We start from the raw sequence: 21,264 nt of genomic DNA, 5'->3' as shown, positions 1-21,264 counted from the left end.
GGGGGGGGGGGGTGTGCAGGAGGGCCTCTCTGAGGTGGCTGACGTTTCTGAAAAGCCTTGAAAGAAGGTGAGCAGAGGGGACATTCCAGCCAATTGCGGGATCCGTGGGTAGAGACCACATATCAGAGCGAATTATTTAAAAATTCGTTCAAGTTTCTTTTCTTTCTTAAAAGACAGCAATGAAACAGGTGCTTGGGGCAGCGGGAGGGGGAAATGGGGCACTTGAATGAGTTTATGGATCTGTGAGGCTCTCTGGATCCCGCCACTGCGCCCTTATCCCACGTGGGACCGCCTCCGCCCCTTCTTCGCCCCGCCCCTCGCAGGCCCCGCCCCTCCAGAACTCTGAGGCCAGGAGCTGTCGCTCACAGAGAAAGAAAAGACTTTGTCTCAAGTTTTCCCAGAGCTTTCTCGTCCTCACCGCGACCGGCATCCCGAGCCCTCTGCGGCCACGACAATATTCAGAAACCCCCCCCCGGAGGCCCCGCCCCCTCTGGACCGCCGAGGGCCTCGGACGCCCTTCAACACCCCTGCCCCCTAAAATCTCTTTGATTCCTCAACTGTCCCATAGGCCCGCAGGACCCCTCCATGGCCAGGTCGTACGGCGGCCGGGTGCTGGCCGCGATGATCCTTTTGGGCATCCCCGCGGCCGTGCTGGCGGCGCTGGGCGCGCAGCTGCTGTTCCAGCTACAGGCGGGCCGCGCGGAACTTCGAGGACCGCGAATCGACGTGGCGGGCCCGGAGCTGGGCGCCGGCCCTGGGCTGCCGGAGGACGCGGCCGGGGCGCTGCTGCCGCTGGCAGCCGCGCTCGCCGCGCTCGCCCTGGTGCTGGGTCTCACCTGCCTGCTTCTCGCCGCGCTCTGCGGCCACCTGGGCGCCGAGATGGCGCGGGGACCGGGCCCCGGCAGGTAGGAGGACCGGCCCCTCTGCCCGGCTGGGGGCTGGACAACCCCGGGGGAGCCACTTCCCTTCTCTGGGGCTCAGGTTGGGGGAGAGCTTTCCTTCCTCACTCCCTCCATCCATCTTTCCCTTCCTCCTTTCTTCCATCCCTCCCTCCCTCTCTTTCTCCTTCTCTCCATCCATCCCTCCCTCCATCCTATATTTGTTGAAAATTTACAGTAGGTACAACTACAGCTGGGACCACCTTTTCAAAGATGTGGAAACAGGCTCAGAGAGGGCCTGGGGTCAGTTAGCCCCCGTGTTGATAGCGTTTGTCATTTATGGAACCCTAAGCTCTAGGTGCCCCCCACTTAATGTGGATTAACACAGTGAAGCCCCCTGGGTGGCTGGTGCTGTTATTATCTCCCTTTTTAACAGTGTGTTAAAAAGAGTCTGCTCTCTCTAGGCTGCCAGGATTGGAAGGGAGTGGGCTGGATTTGAACTTGAATCTGGTAGAGCCAGAACATGTGCCCTGGCCCTGGGTGGGGTTCCTTGTCAGGCACCTGAGCTCGGGGATATGGGCACTGGACAGGGCGGCCGGCGGGTGCATGTGGAGTGCGGAACCTTCCTTGAGCCAAGGACTTGGCTGTCCCATATCTGAGTGTTTCCTTCCAGGATGCTGGGGGAGGGGAGCTGGGATCCTTGTCCAGGATTCCATGGATCTGAGCGGACGGGAAATTCCACCATTTGATCCCATCCGAACTGTGCACCCTCCATCTGATAGTTCAAGGGGTGCTGAAAAGCATCCGTTCTGTCAGTTGACAAATATGCGTTGGGCACCTGCCGGGGGCTGAGCCAAGCACTGGGTATTGGCGACCCAGCAGGAACCAGGCGGACCTGGACCCACCTTCATGGGGACACAGATAATGAAGATACAAAACAGATCAGTAATGTCAAATGGTGATGAATGCCGGAAATGGATGAAAATGTGGTGATGTGGTGCAGGAGGACAGGGTGGGGGACAAAATGGGACCATCAGGGGAGGCCTGTGTTGAGACTTGAGTGAGGAAAGGAGGCAGAAGATCTGGGGGACTGTGATCCAGGCAGAGGGAACAGCATGTGCAAAGGCCCTGGAGCAGGAATCTCTTGGCCTGTTCAAGGGACTGATGGGGAGCAGGGGGGCGGAAATGGCCTCATGCTGATGTGGTGCCACCAAGAGGAATTTACTTTAAATAAAGGGCCCATGAAACTACTTGCTTTTCCGGTGTGTGTGTGTGTGTGTGTGTGTGTGTGTGTGTGTGTGTGTGTGCGTGCACACACATAGGTGGCAAGGCAAAGAAGAAGAGACCATAGGGGGAAGGAACTGGGCAGCCCCTGGTACCCCACAAACAGCATCCTGCAGGAGAGTGAAGCTGTGGTCTTATAGACATCATGGTATGGACCTGGCAGATGTCAAACATACCATACGATTGGGTCACACCAGTCACGGGCAGCCTGGTGGCAGGGGTAAGACAGGGGTAGAGGGTCTTTTCCCACAAAGGAGGGAGGCTGCATCTTCCCAACATTCCTAAAGGGCTAATTGCTATTGAATAGGGGGGGACTCTGGGAAGAGAGAAAGAAGAGAAAGTGGGGTGGGATGTTTTTGCTGTCCTTTTTTGTTAAAAAGGGAGTGGAAGTGCCACTCCCTGAGCACCTACAGGGGTCAGGCATGGTCCCCTTGCTTTATCACAACCGCCTCTTGAGAAGGAGTCCCTTAATTCCTGAGTCCCTCAACCAGCCAACAACACTGAAGGGAGGGCAGGCGGCGACCTGGGGACCCACGGGCTGTGCCTCTCTCAGCAGCCTGCTTGCTGGTTGGCCTCGCTCCAGGAGGCCTGACATCACAAGCCCCTCTCTACTCATCCTCTTGCAGCCCTGGTCCCCGGCAGCCTCCCTGTCCTTTGGCTGCGCTGCCTTGAGGAGGGCCTGGTCTCCAGCCCTGTCCTGCTTCTGCCCCGAGATTTTCCGGGGCCAGCCCAGAGCTTCCCACACCTGCAGCCTCAGGTTTCTCCTCTCATCCTCCTCAGTGGCCTGGAGAGCTTACTGCCCCTGAGAGTGTCGGGGAGGGGGAAGCCGAGGGAGGCGCTAGGTCCAGGGGGTGAGGGCGTTGGGAGGGCGCCAGAATGAGCTGAGGGTGTTAGAAGGTGATAGAGGTGATTGGTGTGGCTGAAGGGTAGATAAGGAAGATGAGGGCCAGGAAGTGAGAGGTATTGGATTTTTTTTTTTTTTCCCCGCATGTGGCATGCGTGCTCTTAGTTCCACAACCAGGGATTGAACTTGCCCCCACCCTGCAGTGGAAGCATGGAGTCTTAACCACTGGACCACCAAGGAAGTCCAAGAGGTACTGGCTTATATAGCACTTCCTGTGCTGTGGTGAAGACCTTGGGGTTTACTCTGACTGAGAGAGTTGTGAGCCAGGAGGGATGTGATCTGACTTAAGTTTGAAAGAACCCACTTAAGTTTGAAAGAACCCACTCTGGCCACTGTGCAGAAAAGGGGTCAGGAGGGGAGTTGGAAGGCAGACCAGGGAGGAGGCCATTTCCATGGTATTGGTGGGAGGTGAGTGATGATGGAAGCTCTCAGAGCTTCCTTTTCCTATCTCACAGGACTGGAGAAGGGCATGCACCCAGCGGAAGCACTTAGCAAGGGGCTGGGCTCAAAACTAAGTCCTCAGTCCATGTCAGCTCTTGGGAATCTCTGTTTCTTTTGTCACTGATAACAAGTTAGCCTCAGTTTTCTCACCCCCAAATAAGCTTATGGTCTGTAAAATAATGGAGGTCAGATGTTTAGCAAGTGTCTGTACAAAATAGCTGCTTCATTAGTGTTGGATGTTCGAATGGACTGATGTATATGGATGGGTTTGGGGGGAGGGGAATGGAATGGATAGTGACTGGATGGATGAATGGACAGATGGCTGGTTTGCTTGATGGATGGTGACTGGGAGATAGACGATGGATGGATGCGGCGGTGGGGGATGGATGGATGGCAGATGACAAATGGATGAATGGATAATGATGGATGTTTAAATAAATGGGTGGATGGATGAACAAAGCATGGTTAAATGGATGGATGGCTATATGGTTGAATAACTGATGGGGACGATGGATGGTAAAGGATGAATGAGTGGGTGGATAGATGAGTGGATGGCTAGGTCCTCACATAGATCTCTAGCTCCCCAAAGCTGGACCACTCCCCCTACCTCTCCTCCCCAGCCTTATTCCACCAGCTCTGCCTCCTGAGCCCATTTTCTTCCCGCCCCCCTCCCTGCCAGGTCTGACTGGTTTCTCTATGACTGCCGCCTCCTCAGACATGTGGCCCTCGGCCTCTTCTGTTGTGGGGTCTCCGTCTACTTAGCAGGTACGTGCTCAGGATAGAACATGGGGTGTAGGGCCCTGGGTTGGGGTGACCGGGGGTAATAGACCCACAACTGGGGTCAGCTCCAGAGGCAGCCTGCCTGTTTCACTCTTGGCTCCAACACTTTAGCCCATGGCCGGCATCTGATCCCAGTGGGGATTCCATAAATGGCAGTTGTCTTCAGAACACCTCTGATTCATCAGTTTTCTACATTTGGTTTGAATAAAAGTTTCCAAGTCCTTGGTGGTTTCTGGAGATAGTGTTTCACAGGTTGGCCTTAGCAAAAACTGTTTTGGTCACAAATATCTGAATCCAGCTCAAGAAGGGCTTAAGAAAAAAAAATACGCTTCATAAACCAGAAATGGAATTTTAAATCCCAAAACATGAAGCAGAGTAAAAGCTAATAACCTGAGTGCCAGAAGGACACGCTGCACTGTCTTTCCTTCCCCGACTTATAACTTTTCTTTGATAAACATTCTCTCACCCACACATGCTGGTAAAGGAATCAAATCATCACCTTTCTTAAAGAGACTCCTGACATCTTATATTTTGTTCTAATCTTGAAAAATATGTTGCTGGTGCTAGAGACTCAGCGCTGAATCATACATAGATCCTTGGCAGCCCTATAAACAACCTGTTTCACTGGAAGAAAAAAAAATCAGCTGACTGAAAAACAAGGGATTTGCTATTACTGTTTTTCCTTAGTACCATAATAGAGAAATAGAAGTTTACAAGATATATTTAAAAGATTTATTTATGAGATATGAGCCTAGGGTTCATTGTGGGAATTTGTATGAATAGTGCAGCGAACTCTGCATAACTCTTGTTGTTTGACTTCATAAAATGCTCTGGATTTTATTAAGTGTGGAACTTCCCTGGCGATCCAATGGTTAAGACTCTGCGCTTCCACTGCAGGGGGCATGGGTTCATCCCTGGTCAGGGAACTAAGAACTAAGATCCCACGTGCCACGTGGCCAAAAACAAACAAAACAGACAAACAAACAAAAATGCTCTGGATGTGTGTTTTTTAAAAAGGAGAGTGGATGGAGTGACTCGTGTATCTGAAAAGATCAGGGGTTATTGGCCTCAGGTGTGGCTGGATCCAGGCACTCAAATGAGGTCTTCAGAAATGCTTCTCACTTCATCTCATCACCTGCCGTGCCCTGAGAAAGATGCCTGTCTCTGTAAGCGCTTTCAACACAATACCTACGACCTCAAGCCTTTTCATAAGCCAACAAAAATGTTGGAGACTTGGAGAATAAAATATTCTTATTCTAAAATACAAGAAAACTCACAAAGGGCAAACAAAGGTAACTATGTCAGCCTCATTAAGCATTAAATTAAGAATTTGTTCAGCTCCCATTCAGATTCTTTTTGAGGATAGGTGACCTCACTCAGCAAGAATTCCTGAGCATGTCCAGCCAATCATTCATTCATTGCTAACCAGAGCCAAAATAATAGCTATAAAGATCTTTCAAAAATGTTTAGGGGGCTTCCCTGGTGGCGCAGTGGTTGAGAGTCCGTCTGCCGATGCAGGGGACACGGGTTCATGCCCCGGTCCGGGAAGATCCCACATGCCGCGGAGCGGCTGGGCCCGTGAGCCATGGCTGCTGAGCCTGCGCGTCCGGAGCCTATGCTCCGCAACAGGAGAGGCCACAACAGTGAGAGAGAGGCCCACGTACCGCAAAAAATAAAAAGTTTAGAGCAGGGACTACCCTGGCGGTCCAGTGGCTAAGACTCCGCGCTCCCAATGCAGGGGGCCTGGGTTCGATCCCTGGTCAGGGAATTAGATCCCACATGCTGCAACTAAGAGTTTGCATGCTGCAACTAAGACCCAGCACAGCCAAATAAATACATAAATAAAAATATTTTTTAAAAAATGTTTAGACCAAAAACAGTCCTTGGCCTCGCCTTAATATGTCAGACATTATTCATTGTGGCATCTTTAAAAGCAAGAGTACCGAGCTGGAGAAAGCATTAAAACAGCCCACAAAGTACCAAGAAGTCCTCCATCAGTTCTGGGCTTCTCTCCTACCAATTCCTTAATGGCTGCAGTTAGAAAATAACCCTGTCCTCATAGGCCAAGCAAAGGTCCCAGAGCTGACTCTGATTGGCTGAGCTTAGGTCATGTGATAGCCATGCACCAATCACTATAATCAGGGGAAGCAGTGCTCTGATTGGCCTAGAACCATACATGTCACTGATGCCAGAGTGGTGGGTCAGTCCTTCTAGACCAGTGACCAGGGTAGGGGTAGGGACTGGACCAGCACTTCTCAATGGGAACTGATTCTGCCCCTGAGGGAACATTTGGCAATCAACATCTATAGAGACATTTTTGGTTGTCACGATAGGGCAGGGGGAGCGTACTGCTGGTATCTGGTGGATAGAAGCTGCTAAATGTCCTACAATGCACAGGACAGTCCCCATCAGAAAGAATGGTGGTGCCGACTGGACATCGGACAGGGCAACAGAGAACCAGTACAGGTCCTCAAGATCAGGCCGCCAACGGTCTTTTTTGTTTTTTAAGATTTATTTTTATTTATTTATTTTGGCTGTGCCAGTTCTTAGTTGTGGCATGTGGGATCTTTTTAGTTCCGGCATGCGGGATTTTTAGTTGCTGCTCCTTACTTGTGGCATGCATGTGGGATCTAGTTCCCTGACCAGGGGTGCAACCCAGGTCCTCTGCATTGGGAGGGCGGAGTCTTACCCACTGGACCACCAGGGAAGTCCCCGCCAACTGTCTTGTTGTTCAGATCAGCAAACTGAGGCCAGAGAGGGACTGTGATTCACTCAAGGTCAATCACAGGGATTCAGAAAGTCTGAGATCTGAGTTGTTTCAGTCGTGGTAAAGTACACATAACACACAATTTACCATTTTATAGTAAAACAGATGTGATGATGATGGATTTGTCGGGTGTGAAAGGGTTAGATGAGTTAGTCTATGTGCCTATCATAATGTACAATTTTCTATAACTGCTCTCCATTTGGGGGAGCTCTCCCAGGGGTTGGAGAACAAACGTTGAATAAGAGCCATTTCCTTCCCCAGCACTATCCATCTACGCCCTGCTTCTCTTCGAGATCGAGACGGGTGCAGCAGCTGCCTCCATCCTTGGCTTGGGTGCTCTGGTCCTGGTGGCGGCGCTGACCCACACTCTACTCCGGGCCGCCCGGGCCACCCGCCGTGGCCTCCATGAGCTGTCCCCACCGCACTTTGAAGACGACCCTGTCTGCCCTGCTGAAGTCTCCAAGGCCAGCTCCAGGGCTCAGCCCCAGCAGGGTACCCATCACTGGACCCCCTACTCATCCTGCCCAAAACCTGGGGACTCCCTCAGACCCATGGTTACTGCCACAACACCTGCAGCCATAGGGGGAGGCCGGGAGGGCAGCCTGCCTGCATTCCGCATGCACCGGACACTGTCTGCCAGTGAGGGGCACTGGGAAGAGGTCACACATGAGATGCGCAGCATCCTGAGCCACAGGCCAGGGGGTTCGGGGAAGGACTCCACTCTGGTGTGAGCCCAAAGATCAAGGACAGAGACCTAGTGTCAGGCAGCAGGAAGAGGACTCTTGTAGAGATAGCTCCAGGCTCAACCACAGTAGCAGTATAACTTGATTTCTCTCTCAGTTCACAGCAACCCTGACTTGTGCCCTCAAGGTTGCCTCATGGCACAAAATGGCTGCCAGGGCTCCAACCTTTACCTCCTCACTCAGAGAGAAAGGCAGAGGCCAGGACTTCTCAGGAGATTTTGGAAGTTTTCCTGGGAGGCCTTGGGACACTTCTGCTTATACCCCATTGGCCAGAATAGAATAGAATCATGTGGCCACACTTCAATACAGATGAGACAAGGAAATGTAGCTGCCCAGAATGAATAAGATTCTGGTATAGGCAGGAGGGGAGGGGAGAGCTCAGGCAGCATTTCTCTAAACATCTCCGTCCATTTTACAGATGAGGAAACCGAGGCCCAGAGAGGGGCAGTGACTCACCAAGGGTCCCACGGCCAGTATTGAGCATCAGAGCCAGGATTCGAACCCAGGTCCTGTAACCCCCATGCTGCTGATAGTGCAAGTCTCAGACTCTGCGACTCCTTCCGGGCTGTGAGCGTTTGAAACCTGTGTGTGCGGAGCTCAGAGCAGCCCAGGGCCATGGACGCACCTGGAGGCCTGGACCCAGACTCCTGGCTGTGGGCCTGTGGCTGAGGGCTTCACCGCTCTGTGTCTCAGTTTCCTGGTCTGTAAAATGGGAACGGAAGCGGTCCCTCTTCCTAAGGCTCCCGTGAGACTCCGTGTGAGCCATTCCAGGGGCCTGTGCATAGCAGGTCCTCAAGGCGTGTCAACCTGTGCTTCTGTCAGTCGGGGTGCCTGGTAGCAGGAAAAGGTGGGTTGATGGCCAGTTTCTGGGACTCTTGGAACTGACAGGGCTTGGAGTGGATAACTCAGAGCCTCAGGGGGTCTCCGGAGGCCCTGGCCCCACCCCTGTCCTGCACAACCTGAAAATAAACTCCATGTCACTATTTCCATGTCATCTGAGCCATATCCAAACATGCTGTGTGGCCAAGTGCAGACCCAGGATGAGGGGTGGAGTGAAAGGAGTCGGGGTGGAAAGGGCAGGAGTCAGGGGACAGAGAGTGTCCCCCTTGTAGAGCCAAGTCTGGGGCCCATGCCCCACAAATCTTCATGCATATACATTTCACAGGGTGTGGGGATGGCCTGGTCCCTGCCCCAACCCCAAATGGACAAATGTCCCCAGAAGTCTCCCAACCCGTCCCTTCCTGGGCCACAAAGGGACTTAGAGGAGGAGGAAGCTCAGCCACACAGTGGCTTGAAGTCCCCCAGGACCCATCTCCATGGGCAGAGAGGTGGCAGCACCCAGCAGGGAAGCTGGTCCCCAAACCTGACCTTGGGTAAGGATTCTGATGATCAGGTACAGAGTTGGGTGCCCCACTGGCTTGGACCACCTCCTTCCTGAGCCCCTGGGAGGCTGCACAGGCCTCCTCCTCCCATATGGCACCTGTCACAGGGGGTGCCCAGGAAGCATAGGCTCTCGGTGAGCATGAAAATATCAGTGAAAAGGATCAAGTCAGAATGAATGTCGTGTCACATGCCTAGTACTGCAGACACACACCAGGCACTTCCGGCTTTAGTTAATCCTTAGGACAACCGCACTCACAGATGGGCAAACTGAGGCCAGAAAAGCAAGGCCACTCATGTGAGAACACACGGCGGTGGTAATGGCTGGAACCCCATAACCCTGTCACGTAGGACACCGGGACATAGCTAGTGCCCGGGAAACACTGGAGACTCCAGTTTCTGAGAACTCTCCGGAATGGGGGAGGCCCCGGGGACTCTGAGGGTGGGCAAGAGAGTTGAGGAGGAAGGACCCAAGCTGGCGGTGTGCGAGGAGTACCTGGTGGACTGGTCAGGAGAATTAGAAGCTAGACCTCTAGGCCTAATCTTCAAGGCCAGGACTAGGGTGCAGGTACAAAATTTAAGGAGGCTCTAAAGAATTGAAAACAAGGGTTCAGACAAATCCTTGTACACGTGTGTTCATAGCAGCGCTAGTCACAATCACCACAAGGTGGAAACAACCCAAATGTCCATCAACAGATGAATGAATAAACAAAAAGTGATCCATCCATACAGTGGAATATTACTCAGCCATAAAAAGGAAGGAAGCTCTGACACATGCTACAGCATGGATGAACCCTGAAAACATGATACTGATTGAAAGAAGCCAGACACAAAGGCCACATAGTGTATGATCCCATTTATATGAAATGTCCAGAACAGGCAAATCTATAGATATAAAGTAGATTAGTGGTTGCCAGGGGCTGGGGGAGGGGGAATGGGGAGTAATGGCTAATAGGGATGAGGTTTCCTTTGGGGTGATGGAAATGTTCTGGAACTAGATAGAGGTGATGGTTGCACATCGTCCATGCACTAAATGCCACTGAACTGTACATTTTTAATTGGTGAATTTCATGTTATGTGAATTTCACCTCAGCTTAAAAAAAAAAAAAAAAAAATTTAAGGAAGCACTCACTCTCAGGTTCCTTCACGTGCAGGTGGGCCCCAAGTTTGAAGTGAGCACCTCCTTAAATGTGGGCCCTACGTGCTCGCTAGCCTCATCCCAGTCTGATCTCTGCGCATCCTCCTGGGACCAAGAACTGGAGCCCTGGAAAGTCTGCAAGGTTACAACGTGGGAGGCTGGCTGGATGCGCTGCCCACAGTCCCTGCTGAAACCTGGCCCTGTTGTCGACACCGCCCTGGATGGGGTGCTGAGCACCTTCGTATTTTGATCAGAATCTGGCAAGCAGGGAAGAGGCTGGTCCTAGGGCTGGAGCCAAACGCTCTGGTTGCTCCCTGTCCTGGGCACCTGATGAGGGTTTTGTGTTCCAAGAGCCAGCTTGGACAGACCTGGCTCAGGGAGCAGTCATGCGACCTGCACTTCAGTTTCTTTCTTTATAAAATAGGGCTAATCCCCCAACCCCATCATAGTACAGCTGTGAGGACCAAATCGGAAAGAGTATCAATGACTCCGTTAGCTCCACGGGCCTCACTCGGCATCCTGGTACATTTTGAGGTGTAGACACATCTGCTAAAGATGTTGCCTTGGGGACTTCCCTCATGGTCCAGTGGTTAAGAATGCGCTTTCCAATACAGGGGACCCAGGTTTGGTCCCTGGTCGGGGAACTAAGATCGCATATGCCGTGGGACAACTAAGCCCATGCGCCACAACTACTGAGCCCACACGTTGCAACGAAGAGCCCGTGCACTGCAACGAAAGATCCCGCATACCACAATGAAGATCCCGCATGCCACAACTAAGACCCGACACAACCTAATTAATTAATTATAAAAAAGATGTTGCCTTGGTTTGAGGTCATCAGAACCAAAGGCTGAGATGATTGCCAAGATGTGGTTTACCTGGGAAGTGACCCCAGGAAGCCCCGGAGCCCTGCAGGGGGCGCCAATGAGCAGATGGTGCTAAGGGCAACAGAGGCTCGACCCCCCTGGGCACCCCAGGGAGACAGCATAAAGCACACATAGCAGCTGGTCCCAGCCCAGGGGCAAGGGGACTGGGATATTTATCCTCCTATTTCCATCAGGCATTAGCTGAGAGCTGTTCCCAGAGGGACTGACCCCTCACACTTCTAGCCTTCCCCGTGCACCAGCTAGACACGCTCCTCTGGTCACAGGAGGCCCCAGGCAGGGTCACAGTTACTTGCTCTGGAGGGGAAGGAGGCACAGATAGCATCTGCTCCAGCTTCATGGCATTTTTGCAACAGCAGGCATAAATGGGATATTGAAAGCACTTAACTGTGCTATTTGTGGTTGAGAAGAGCTGCTGGTTTTTGGATGCCCACCATGTGCCAACACCCTGCCTAACTCACACAAGGGTCACCACTGTTGCCCCCTTATCACACCCACTGGTCTCCCACCTTTACTTCTGCAGGTAAAATCTTCTGAAAGTGGCAGATGGAGTTGGGGTCCTCTGTGCTGGTGACATTTAGAACAGAAGGTCAGATGCCACCTTGAGGGAGATTGCTCATAGCAAACATGGGGCCCGTTTCCCCCAGAGAACACTTTATTAAAAACACTTTAAGGGCTTCCCTGGTGCCGCAGTGGTTAAGAATCCACCTACCAGTGCAGGGGACATGGGTTCAAGCCCTGGTCTGGGAAGATTCCACATGCCATGGAGCAACTAAGCCCGTGCCCCACGACCACTGAACCTGTGCTCTACAGCCCGCGAGCCACAACTACTGAGCCTGCGTGCCACAATTACTGAAGCCTGCCTGCTCTAGGGTCTGTGCTCCACAACAAAGAGAAGCCACTGCAATGAGAAGCCTGCGCACCGCAACGAAGAGTAGCCCCCGCTCACCACAACTAGAGAAAGCCCATGCGCAGCAACGAAGACCCGATGCAGCCAAATATAAATAAATAAATTTTAAAAAAGAAAAAAAATGATTCAACCAGGGTAGGATCTGCTTTCACGTTCACTTTGCGGTTGTTGGCAGGATTCAACTCCCTATGAGCTGCGGAACTGAAGTCCTTGGTTCCTTGCTGGCTATTGGCCAGAGGCTGCCCTCAGTTCCGTGACATGTGGGCCTCTTTATAGGGCAGTGTGCATCGTTGTAGCCAACAAGAGAGAGTCTGCAACAAGATGGAAGTCTTGTATTTTAAACCTACTCACAGAAGTGAAGTCCCATCACCCTTACTGTATTCCATTGGTTAGAGGTGAGTCTACACTAGATCCAGCCTGCCCTCAAGTGGAGGATTACACAGGCCTGAACACCAGGATACCAAGACAAAAGGTTCCAAAGGGAACCATCTCACAAACTACTTAATGTCTTGTAAATTCTCTGTGGGCTCTTCTCAATGACAAATAAAAAGGGCAGGTGGATAAGGAAGATGAGAAAGGGGTGTTTTCTATACAGCATGGGTCAGCTTTTACAGTTCAGATTTCTAAGCTGGCAAGAGTGTACATGATAGCTAAGAAATTCAAACTGGTGAGACAAATGGCCAAAATTAACAAAACTGACAATGCCAAGTGTTGGTGAAGACATGGAGCCACTGGAACTCTTATTTGCTGTGGGTGGGAGGGTAAATTGGTGCAACAGTCTTAGAAGTCTGCTTGGCCGTATCTGCTTAAGCTGAAGATAGGCCTCCCTAATCACTTAGAATTTCCACTCAGGGTATTTTTTTTTTTTTTTTGCGGTACGTGGGCCTCTCCTTCTTGGATTGGAAGAATCAACATTGTGAAAATGACTCTACTACCCAAAGCAATCTATAGATTCAATGCAATCCCTATCAAACTACCACTGGCACCCGTGTCCCCTGCATCGGCAGGCGGGCTCTCAACCACTGCACCACCAGGGAAGCCCTCCACTCAGGGTATTTACCCAACAAGAATGAGTGTGTATTCATCAATCAGGCTCACTGACTTCAGACTATACTACAAAGCCACAGTAATCAAGACAGTATGGTACTGGCACAAAAGCAGAAATATAGATCAATGGAACAGGATAGAAAGCCCAGAGATAAACCCATGCACATATGGTCACCTTATCTTTGATAAAGGAGGCAAGAATATACAGTGGAGAAAAGACAGGCTCTTCAATAAGTGGTGCTGGGAAAACTGGGCAGCTCCATGTAAAAGACTGAAATTCGAACACTCCCTAACACCATACACAAAAATAAACTCAAAATGGATTAAAGACCTAAATGTAAGGCCAGACACTATCAAACTCTTAGAGGAAAACATAGGCAGAACACTCTATGACATAAATCACAGCAAGATCCTTTTTGACCCGCCTCCTAGAGAAATGGAAATAAAAACAAAAATAAACAAATGGGACCTAATGAAACTTAAAAGCTTTTGCACAGCAAAGGAAACCATAAACAAGATCAAAAGACAACCCTCAGAATGGGAGAAAATATTTGCAAATGAAGCAACTGACAAAGGATTCATCTCCAAAATTTACAAGCAGCTCATGCAGCTCAATATCAAAAAAACAAACAACCCAATCCAAAAATGGGCAGAAGACCTAAATAGACATTTCTCCAAAGAAGATATACAGACTGCCAACAAACACATGAAAGAATGCTCAACATCATTAATCATTAGAGAAATGCAAATCAAAACTACAATGAGATATCATCTCACACCAGTCAGAATGGCCATCATCAAAAAATCTACAAACAATAAATGCTGGAGACGGTGTGGAGAAAAGGGAACCCTCTTGCACTGTTGGTGGGAATGTACATTGGTACAGCCATTATGGAGAACAGTATGGAGGTTCCTTAAAAAACTAAAAATAGAACTACCATACGACCCAGCGATCCCACTACTGGGCATACACCTTGAGAAAACCATAATTCAAAAAGAGTCATGTACCACAATGTTCATTGCAGCTCTATTTACAATAGCCAGGACATGGAAGCAACCTAAGTGTCCATCAACAGATGAATGGATAAAGAAGATGTGGCACATATATACAATGCAATATTACTCAGCCATAAAAAGAAACGAAATTGAGTTATTTGTAGTGAGGTGGATGGACCTAGAGTCTGTCATACAGAGTGAAGTTAAGTCAGAAAGAGAAAGACAAGTACCATACGCTAACACATATATATGGAATCTAAAAAAAGAAATGATCGTGAAGAACCTAGGGGCAAGATGGGAATAAATATGCAGACCTACTAGAGAATGGACTTGAGGATACGGGGAAAGGGAAGGGTAAGCTGGGGCAAAGTGAGAGAGTGGCATGGACTTATATACACTACCAAACGTAAAATAGATAGCTAGTGGGAAGCAGCCGCATAGCACAAGGAGATCAGCTTGGTGCTTTGTGACCACCTAGAGGGGTGGGATAGGGAGGGTGGGAGGGAGGGAGACACAAGAGGGAAGAGATTTGGGGACATATGTATATGTATAGCTGATTCACTTTGTTATAAAGCAGAAACTAACACACCATTGTAAAGCAATTATACTCCAATAAAGATGTTTAAAAAAAGAATATATATGACTAGTAAGAATCAAAAAAAAAATGAGTGTGTATTCTTTAAAAGACATGTACACGAGTACTCAGAGCAATTTCTTTCAGTGGCCAAGAACTAGAGACAATCCAAATGTCCATCAACAGATGAACAGACCGTGGTACATCCATACAGTGGAATACTACTCAGCAATTAACAAGAGGGAATTACTGATTCAGGCAACACAGATGAGTGTCTCAGACCTAATAGTGAATATAATTAGCCAGGCTCAGAAGAGAAGAGGACTCGTTTGGGCATTGCACTTAGATCAAGTTCAAAAACAGGCAGAATGGAATTCCCTGGTGGTTCAGTGGTTGGGACTCAGCACTTTCACTGCCAGTGGCCCAAGTTCAATCTCTGGTCGGGGAACTAAGATCCCGCAAGTCAAGCAGCATGGCAAAAAAACCAAACCAAACCAAACAAACAAACAAAAAAATAGGCAGAATGAATGATGGGGTAGAAGCCAGCAGCTTTGGGGGTTTGGGTGGGAGGGTGCCCAAGGGGATGCTCAAGGCTGGCACAGATCATTGCTCTGATCTGGGGGTGGAGAGAGCAGTAGGGGCCACAGCTGAGCTCTGGAACACTTGAATACAAGAAGTGTGGGGTATGCCACTAGTAGAAGCCACTAGGACTTGCATCTTCCATTCACTCTGCATGGACTTTGGGCTGCAGAAGCCTTCCAGCTGAGAAGAGCTTTGAGAGCCAGGAAGAGTTTTTGCAACAGTCAGCAGAGGCAGCGGAGAGAAACAGCCCCACAAGAGTTCTCCCTCAGAACTACCAAATGAGGTGAGGACCATGGAGATTCCCATTGTAAAGATGGACAAACTGAGGTATAGAGAGGTTAAGCCACTGCTCAGGGTCACCAGCTAGTGAGCATTGGAGCTGGGACCACATCTCCCCAGAAATGTCCCTCTCAGTCCCCAGGCCCCTGTGATGCCCGGGTCTCAGCACCTCAGAGCCGGCTAAAGGGAGATGAATAAAGAGAACAGTATGGAGGCTCCTTAAAAAACTCCAAATAGAGCCACCATACGACCCAGCAATCCCACCACTGGGCACACACCTTGAGAAAACCATAATTCAAAAAGAGTCATGTACCACAATGTTCATTGCAGCTCTGTTTACAACAGCCAGGACATGGAAGCAACCTAAGTGTCCATCGACAGACGAATGGATACAGAAGATGTGGCACATGTATACGATGCAATATTACTCCGCCATAAAAAGGAACGAAACTGAGTTATTTGTAGTGAGGTGTTCTCTTCTTCTCCCTTCCCTGTAGCCCAAGAAGTTGTAAGCTTAGTTGGAGCTGTGAGGATTGATGTGGCCCAAGTCAGGAGTTGGGGGCTCCATCGGGACTTTCCGGCCCCTTTGTGAGGCTGTTCCCAGGCCCTGTTGCACTCAAGAGGATTGGGAGTTTTCAGAGTCAGTGACCTGGCAATGATGGTTGATCCAGTCGGACCCAAGGCCAGTATGGGTCGTCCGGGGCCCCCTGGTCACACACAGATGCCCTGGAAAGTGATCTGGGGCTGGTTTCGGGGTGGCCAAGATCACAACCAGAGAGAACAAACAGGCTTTGCTTCCCAGCTGGATCGGATTCCATGGCCGGCGCCAGAGCAACCTGGGTGGGACCTGGCAGGTGCTGGCTACGCCCAGAGTGGAGAGATCCGGGGAGATATCTTAGCATCAGAGGCCTAGTTTTTCCAAGGCAGCTGAAGTGGGGGCGGGGGAGGGGGTACCGTCTCCCCCCGCCCTCCCCTCCAGGATAGTTCACTGTCTCCACCCTCAGACTCCCAGGGCAGAGGACTCTTTTCCCTCAGATCCCTGTGCAGGGCAGTATCTCCCCCTTCAGGTCCCCAGGCCAGTGTTGTTAGACACAAGTGCCTGGGTGGGTGGCACATCCCCTTGGGACCCCGTGTGACCCCTTCTGGCCAATGAGCTGTGAGCAGAACTTTGACAAGGCACTTCCAGGCCAGAGCACTTAAGTGACAGCGTGAGACCCTACTGACGCACCCTTTGGGTGCGTTTCCTTGCAACTACGACCAGCAGCCTGTTGCCGCCCTGCCATGGGCACGTGATGTGGACGAGAAATAAGCCTTAGCCTTCCTACGCTGCAGAGATCTGGGGAATGTTCCTGACCTGGGCCACCCTGATGCTATGCATACCTGGGGAAGAGAGAGCAGAAAAGGAAGCACATCCGTGGAAGAGACAGTGTGAGCCTGGGGGGGTTCATTTCACAAATACAGTTTGTGGAGTCCGTATTCGCCAATTCTCCTACTGGCTCAAATCTGTGACCCCCAAATCGATACTCACAGTGCTTTTGTGGCTATTGGTGGACACGCACAGTGCCGGAAAAAATTTGAGTCCTCAGAGGTGCATGTTCCCAGCTGTGGTGGGACAAGGCAATGGTCTGCCTTCCTGTTCCAGCTCTGACTGTAAACCGGCATCCTTCTTGAGGTCTAGCCAGTGGCCCATTTTGCATTTTTGTGCTTTTTCATTGGTGATTTTTGCTGTTTGCAAAGGCCCCCAAGTGTAGTACTGAAGAGCTATCTAGTGTCCCCAGGTGCAAGAAGGCTGGGATGTGCCTCCGGGAGCAAATACTCTCCGATGAGCTTTGTTCAGACGTGAGTTCTAGGGCTGGTGGCCGTGAGTTCACCGTTAACAAATCGGCAGCATGTATATTAAACAAGGTGTCTTGAAATGCACAGAAAACAAGGTTATGTATTGATTACTTGACCAAAATGTGACTAGAGGCTTACAAGAACCTACCTGTATCTCCCCGAGGAATACAGTATTTCCCAATTCAGTTTTCACGCTACTTTACAGGAGGTAACTACCGCAATTCATGAGTATCCACCGTTTGTGTCTACCACACAGCGGAGGAAAAGGGACGCACAGAACAGAACAGCTCGGTGGTTAAGAGAGCAGGCTCTGGGTTGGAAACCCAGCTGTGAATTTAGCCGCCTCCTGCTTCGGTTTTCCTATCTGTGAAACGGCCACGCAACCAGGGCTTCCCACTGAGCTGGGGGAGGACTAAATGAGATACTGTACATCAGGTGTTGGTGAGAAGGTCCTCGAAGTATAAACGGTAGCTGTTACTATTATTACTGTTACGCGCAATGATGGAGGGGCGGGACCCGGTCTCCTCTGTGATTCGGAATCCCGGCTCAGGCACTCGCTGAGCCTCAGTTTCTCCCTCTGTAGAATGGGAGTGGCGGCAGCGCCCCCTCCCCTCCAGGATTTCACCCGCTTGCTGGGTGTGCGTCTGTCCCTGGCTCCTGCGAGCCACAGAGACCCACAGTCAGAATGGAGACTACAGACGGCCCGGACAGCGTGGTGTTTATTTCCTGGAGGGAGGACGCCCGCGTGGCCTCCAGGCACCAGCGAGTTTTGACACAAATGACTTGAAGGCACTGGTTTCCGTCCAGCCCCTACCCCTGCCTTGCGCATCAGGGCCCGGGGGGCAGGAGACCCATCACCAAGCAGACCGCTCCCGGCCCCTCCTCCAGGGCTGCTGCTCCGCTGGGTGGCCGAGGGTCCAGAATGCCTTGCGCCGCCAAGGCTCCCAAGATTCAATGCGGTGGGCAGCTGCCAGTCCGGGGCTTTCAGGTAGGGGACTCTTCCCTGGGGCCGGTGAGGGGCTAAGAGACGCTAGGGGGCAGGCGGGCAGCTGCCGTCTTCTCCACCACGAAGCCGTAGTTGTACTGGGGGGTGGGGAGTGGGGTGAGCGGAGAGCACAGAGCGAAGGAGGAGCCACTGGGGTGCCAGAGAAATGTGGGGCATGGGGATCTGGAGCCCTCGAGGTGGGTTATAGCTGGGAGAGAAGAGGGACCCAGGGGAGACTGGGGGGGCTGCACCCCCCAACCCCACCCCCTCCCTAGCCTGCACCCACCTCCTCCTCAATGTCCGCCAGTGACTTGATGGTCAGATCAGCAAGGGCAGAGAAGGCCTGGCAGGCAAGGGGCATGTCAATCTCGGGCAGGGACCCCAACGTGGAACCCCCGTTCCCTCGTCTGAAAGGAGGGCCCCCTCAATATGTGCCTGAATGTCCTCTCCCCTTTCCTGCCACCATCTCTCGCCCCCAGCATCCAGCTTCCCCTCCTGACTCCCCCATTCCAGGAGACCCTCCCACACCCTTGCCTTGGCCTCCAGCCTCCTCTCACCCAGGAACTCCCCTGTGTGCTGAGGTGCTGGTTACACAGATGATGCTCCCTGATTCCTGTTGCCTAGAAACGCAATGGGGAGGGGCGGACCCGGACTCACCAGGGGACCACAGCTCTTGCCCTCGAATCGGGGGTGCAGCGTGAAGGGAACCCCATCCATGGCTGAGGAAAGCAGGTGGGGGGAAGGAGCTGAGGCCCAGGAGACTTGAGGCCTGCCCGCTCCCCACCCTGAGAAGCCCATCCTGGAGGTCTTGGCCTTTCCCAGTCTTGACAGAATGGGGGAAGCCCAGGCCTGGTCCAACCCTGCCCTTGCACCTTCCTGGCTGTACAGTCTCGGGCCAGTCTCGCCCCTCCCCCACCCCAGTGCCTCAATTTCCCTGCTTTGTGCTCACCTGAGATGCCATAGAGGTTGGAGGCCTCGTAGATGGAGTCGCTCCTCCGAAGTGTAGATGCCCGAGAGCCCAGCCTTGAGAGCATCCGCTCCGGGAAGCCACCCTTGCTGGTGGAGGCAGGATGACCCAAGTCAGAGGCCTGATATCCACCGCCCCCCACCCCATGGCCGCTCCCATCCCTGAGCCCGAGGACTCACCTGGGCTGGCCAGGTGGGTCCAGGGAGAGGTCTCTCATGTCTCGGCTGAGAGCTCGGGGCTTGGGCACTGGCCGCGGGGCCTTGGCCTTCTTGCACCAGATGGCGAAGCCCCCCATGTCCCTAGAGGAGGAGGAAAAGAGAGAAGGGGCTCTGGCCCAGTGTGCAGCCAGGGCTGAGAATAGCTGCCAGGGGAAGGCAGGCCTCCGGTGACCTCACATCTCAGCCCACACGCTCGGCAACATACTAACTAGTATGATGGGTGCAGTCACCATACCGGGTGCTTCAGACACACCAACTCATTTGGTTCTCACCATCACCCTATGAGATTGGTACAACTGTCCCCACCTTAACATGTGGAAACTGAGGCACAGAGAGGTGGCAGAAGGGATGGAAGGACTCATGGGAGTCCCTGAGGGTCAGAGGGGTAGGTATGGGGGTTGGGAGGCCAAGGAAGGAGGGCTGGGGGGTGGCCCTACCCTACTCGCAGGTATCCAGGCACCGTCTTGGTTTTCCCACTCAGCCGGACGTCAAAGACAGCTGTGTCTGCGACCCCCAAGGGCACCAGCTTCACACACATGCGTTTCTTCTTGGACACGGAGGCCTCTGGGAGTGAGGGACAGGGGAATGAGAAAAGGGGAGAAGCAGGAAAGGGGTCCAAAGATGGCTCCAGGAGAATGCTCGCCAAGGTGCTGTTTAAGGCAGCCATCTGGATGGTGCTGGGTCAGTGGTTACATCATGAATGGTAAAGCCATAGGAGGGGAATCCATGAAGCTTTTAGGAGCCATTGGGGCAGGCTCATCTTTGGTGACATGGAGGAGCATTCATGGGGTGGCCATGGGCACCACAGTGAGGGTGGGTAGCTGTGGGATCCGACAGAACTGGGTACCCATCCTGGCCCTCCAAACACACTTTCCCTCAGCCCTCTAATCCAGAGGTCAGCAAACTACAACCTATAAGCCAAATCCGGCCCAAGATCTGTTTTTGTCTGGCTCATGAGCAAAGCATGGCTTTTACATTTTTAAAGGGGTATATATTATATATATGCAACAGAAACCATCTGGCCTGGAAAGCCTAATATATTTACTACCTGGCCCTTTACAGGAAAAGTTTGCCAAGTCCAGTACCAATAGATATATGCTGAGAGCCAAATATAAATGACAAGACATGGAGAGGGCATGAGAGGCAGGGAGAGCCTGATGGTTAGAAAGCAGAGCAGTCGGGGCTGGGAGGGCAGCTCCAGGGTAACTGGAGCCCGTGTGCAAAAGCGTGGAAGTGGAAAATAGAACTGCGTGTGGATCAGCTTAGCTACAGTGTAAGAAGAAGGCGTAGTAGTAACAGTAATAAAACAGGTCGCATTGACTGAACACTTACTCTAGAACAGACTGTACCAATGGCACATTTTTACGCAGGGCGGGGTACATCGTTCCGCCCTAGATCGGGGCCCTGAGTCCTCAGCCAACACTGTCATTACCCAGTGCATCAAGGGGGCGGCCAAAATTCAAAAATCGCATGCCTATGGTCCCTCCATTCCCTTCCTGGACCCTCCCCGCAGAGACGCGAACGTGCCCCGGACCCCCCACCCCACTCCCGCCTTCGACAGGGGACTCACTGGAGTCCAGGGGGTCGCAGACCGGGAAGAATCCCGGCGGGAGGGGGCTCTTGTCCACCAGGACCTGGATATCGACCACCACGTTCTCCTGTGGATTCTGG

General features: G+C 51.9%; 2 protein-coding genes across 2 annotated transcripts in view; one reads left to right on the top strand and one right to left on the bottom strand.

Moving 5' to 3' along the window:
- The first annotated feature begins 585 nt into the window (after nt 1–585).
- Nucleotides 586–7,785, top strand: TMEM221 (transmembrane protein 221). The gene is made up of 3 exons (XM_007461018.1): nt 586–905; nt 4,187–4,272; nt 7,316–7,785. Exons 1-3 carry the CDS (start codon nt 586–588, stop codon nt 7,783–7,785), a joined length of 876 nt encoding a protein of 291 aa, XP_007461080.1.
- Nucleotides 7,786–18,109: 10,324 nt separating this feature from the next.
- MVB12A (multivesicular body subunit 12A) overlaps nt 18,110–21,264 on the bottom strand; it is a 3,770-nt gene continuing 615 nt past the window's right edge. Inside the window, exons 3-9 of the mRNA XM_007461017.1 lie at nt 21,164–21,260; nt 20,031–20,157; nt 19,555–19,674; nt 19,358–19,464; nt 19,066–19,127; nt 18,695–18,751; nt 18,110–18,506 (exon numbers count right to left, since the gene is read on the bottom strand). Coding sequence (XP_007461079.1) covers nt 18,444–18,506; nt 18,695–18,751; nt 19,066–19,127; nt 19,358–19,464; nt 19,555–19,674; nt 20,031–20,157; nt 21,164–21,260 — 633 coding nt within the window. The 3' untranslated portion in view covers nt 18,110–18,443. The remainder of the gene's footprint in view (nt 18,507–18,694; nt 18,752–19,065; nt 19,128–19,357; nt 19,465–19,554; nt 19,675–20,030; nt 20,158–21,163; nt 21,261–21,264) is intronic.

Source organism: Lipotes vexillifer, unplaced genomic scaffold, assembly GCF_000442215.2.
Source record: "Lipotes vexillifer unplaced genomic scaffold, Lipotes_vexillifer_v1.1 scaffold469, whole genome shotgun sequence".
Classification (NCBI taxonomy): Eukaryota; Metazoa; Chordata; class Mammalia; order Artiodactyla; family Lipotidae; genus Lipotes; species Lipotes vexillifer.
The sequence above is the reverse complement of the archived record's forward strand: the minus strand, read 5'-3'. Positions and strand labels throughout refer to the sequence as shown.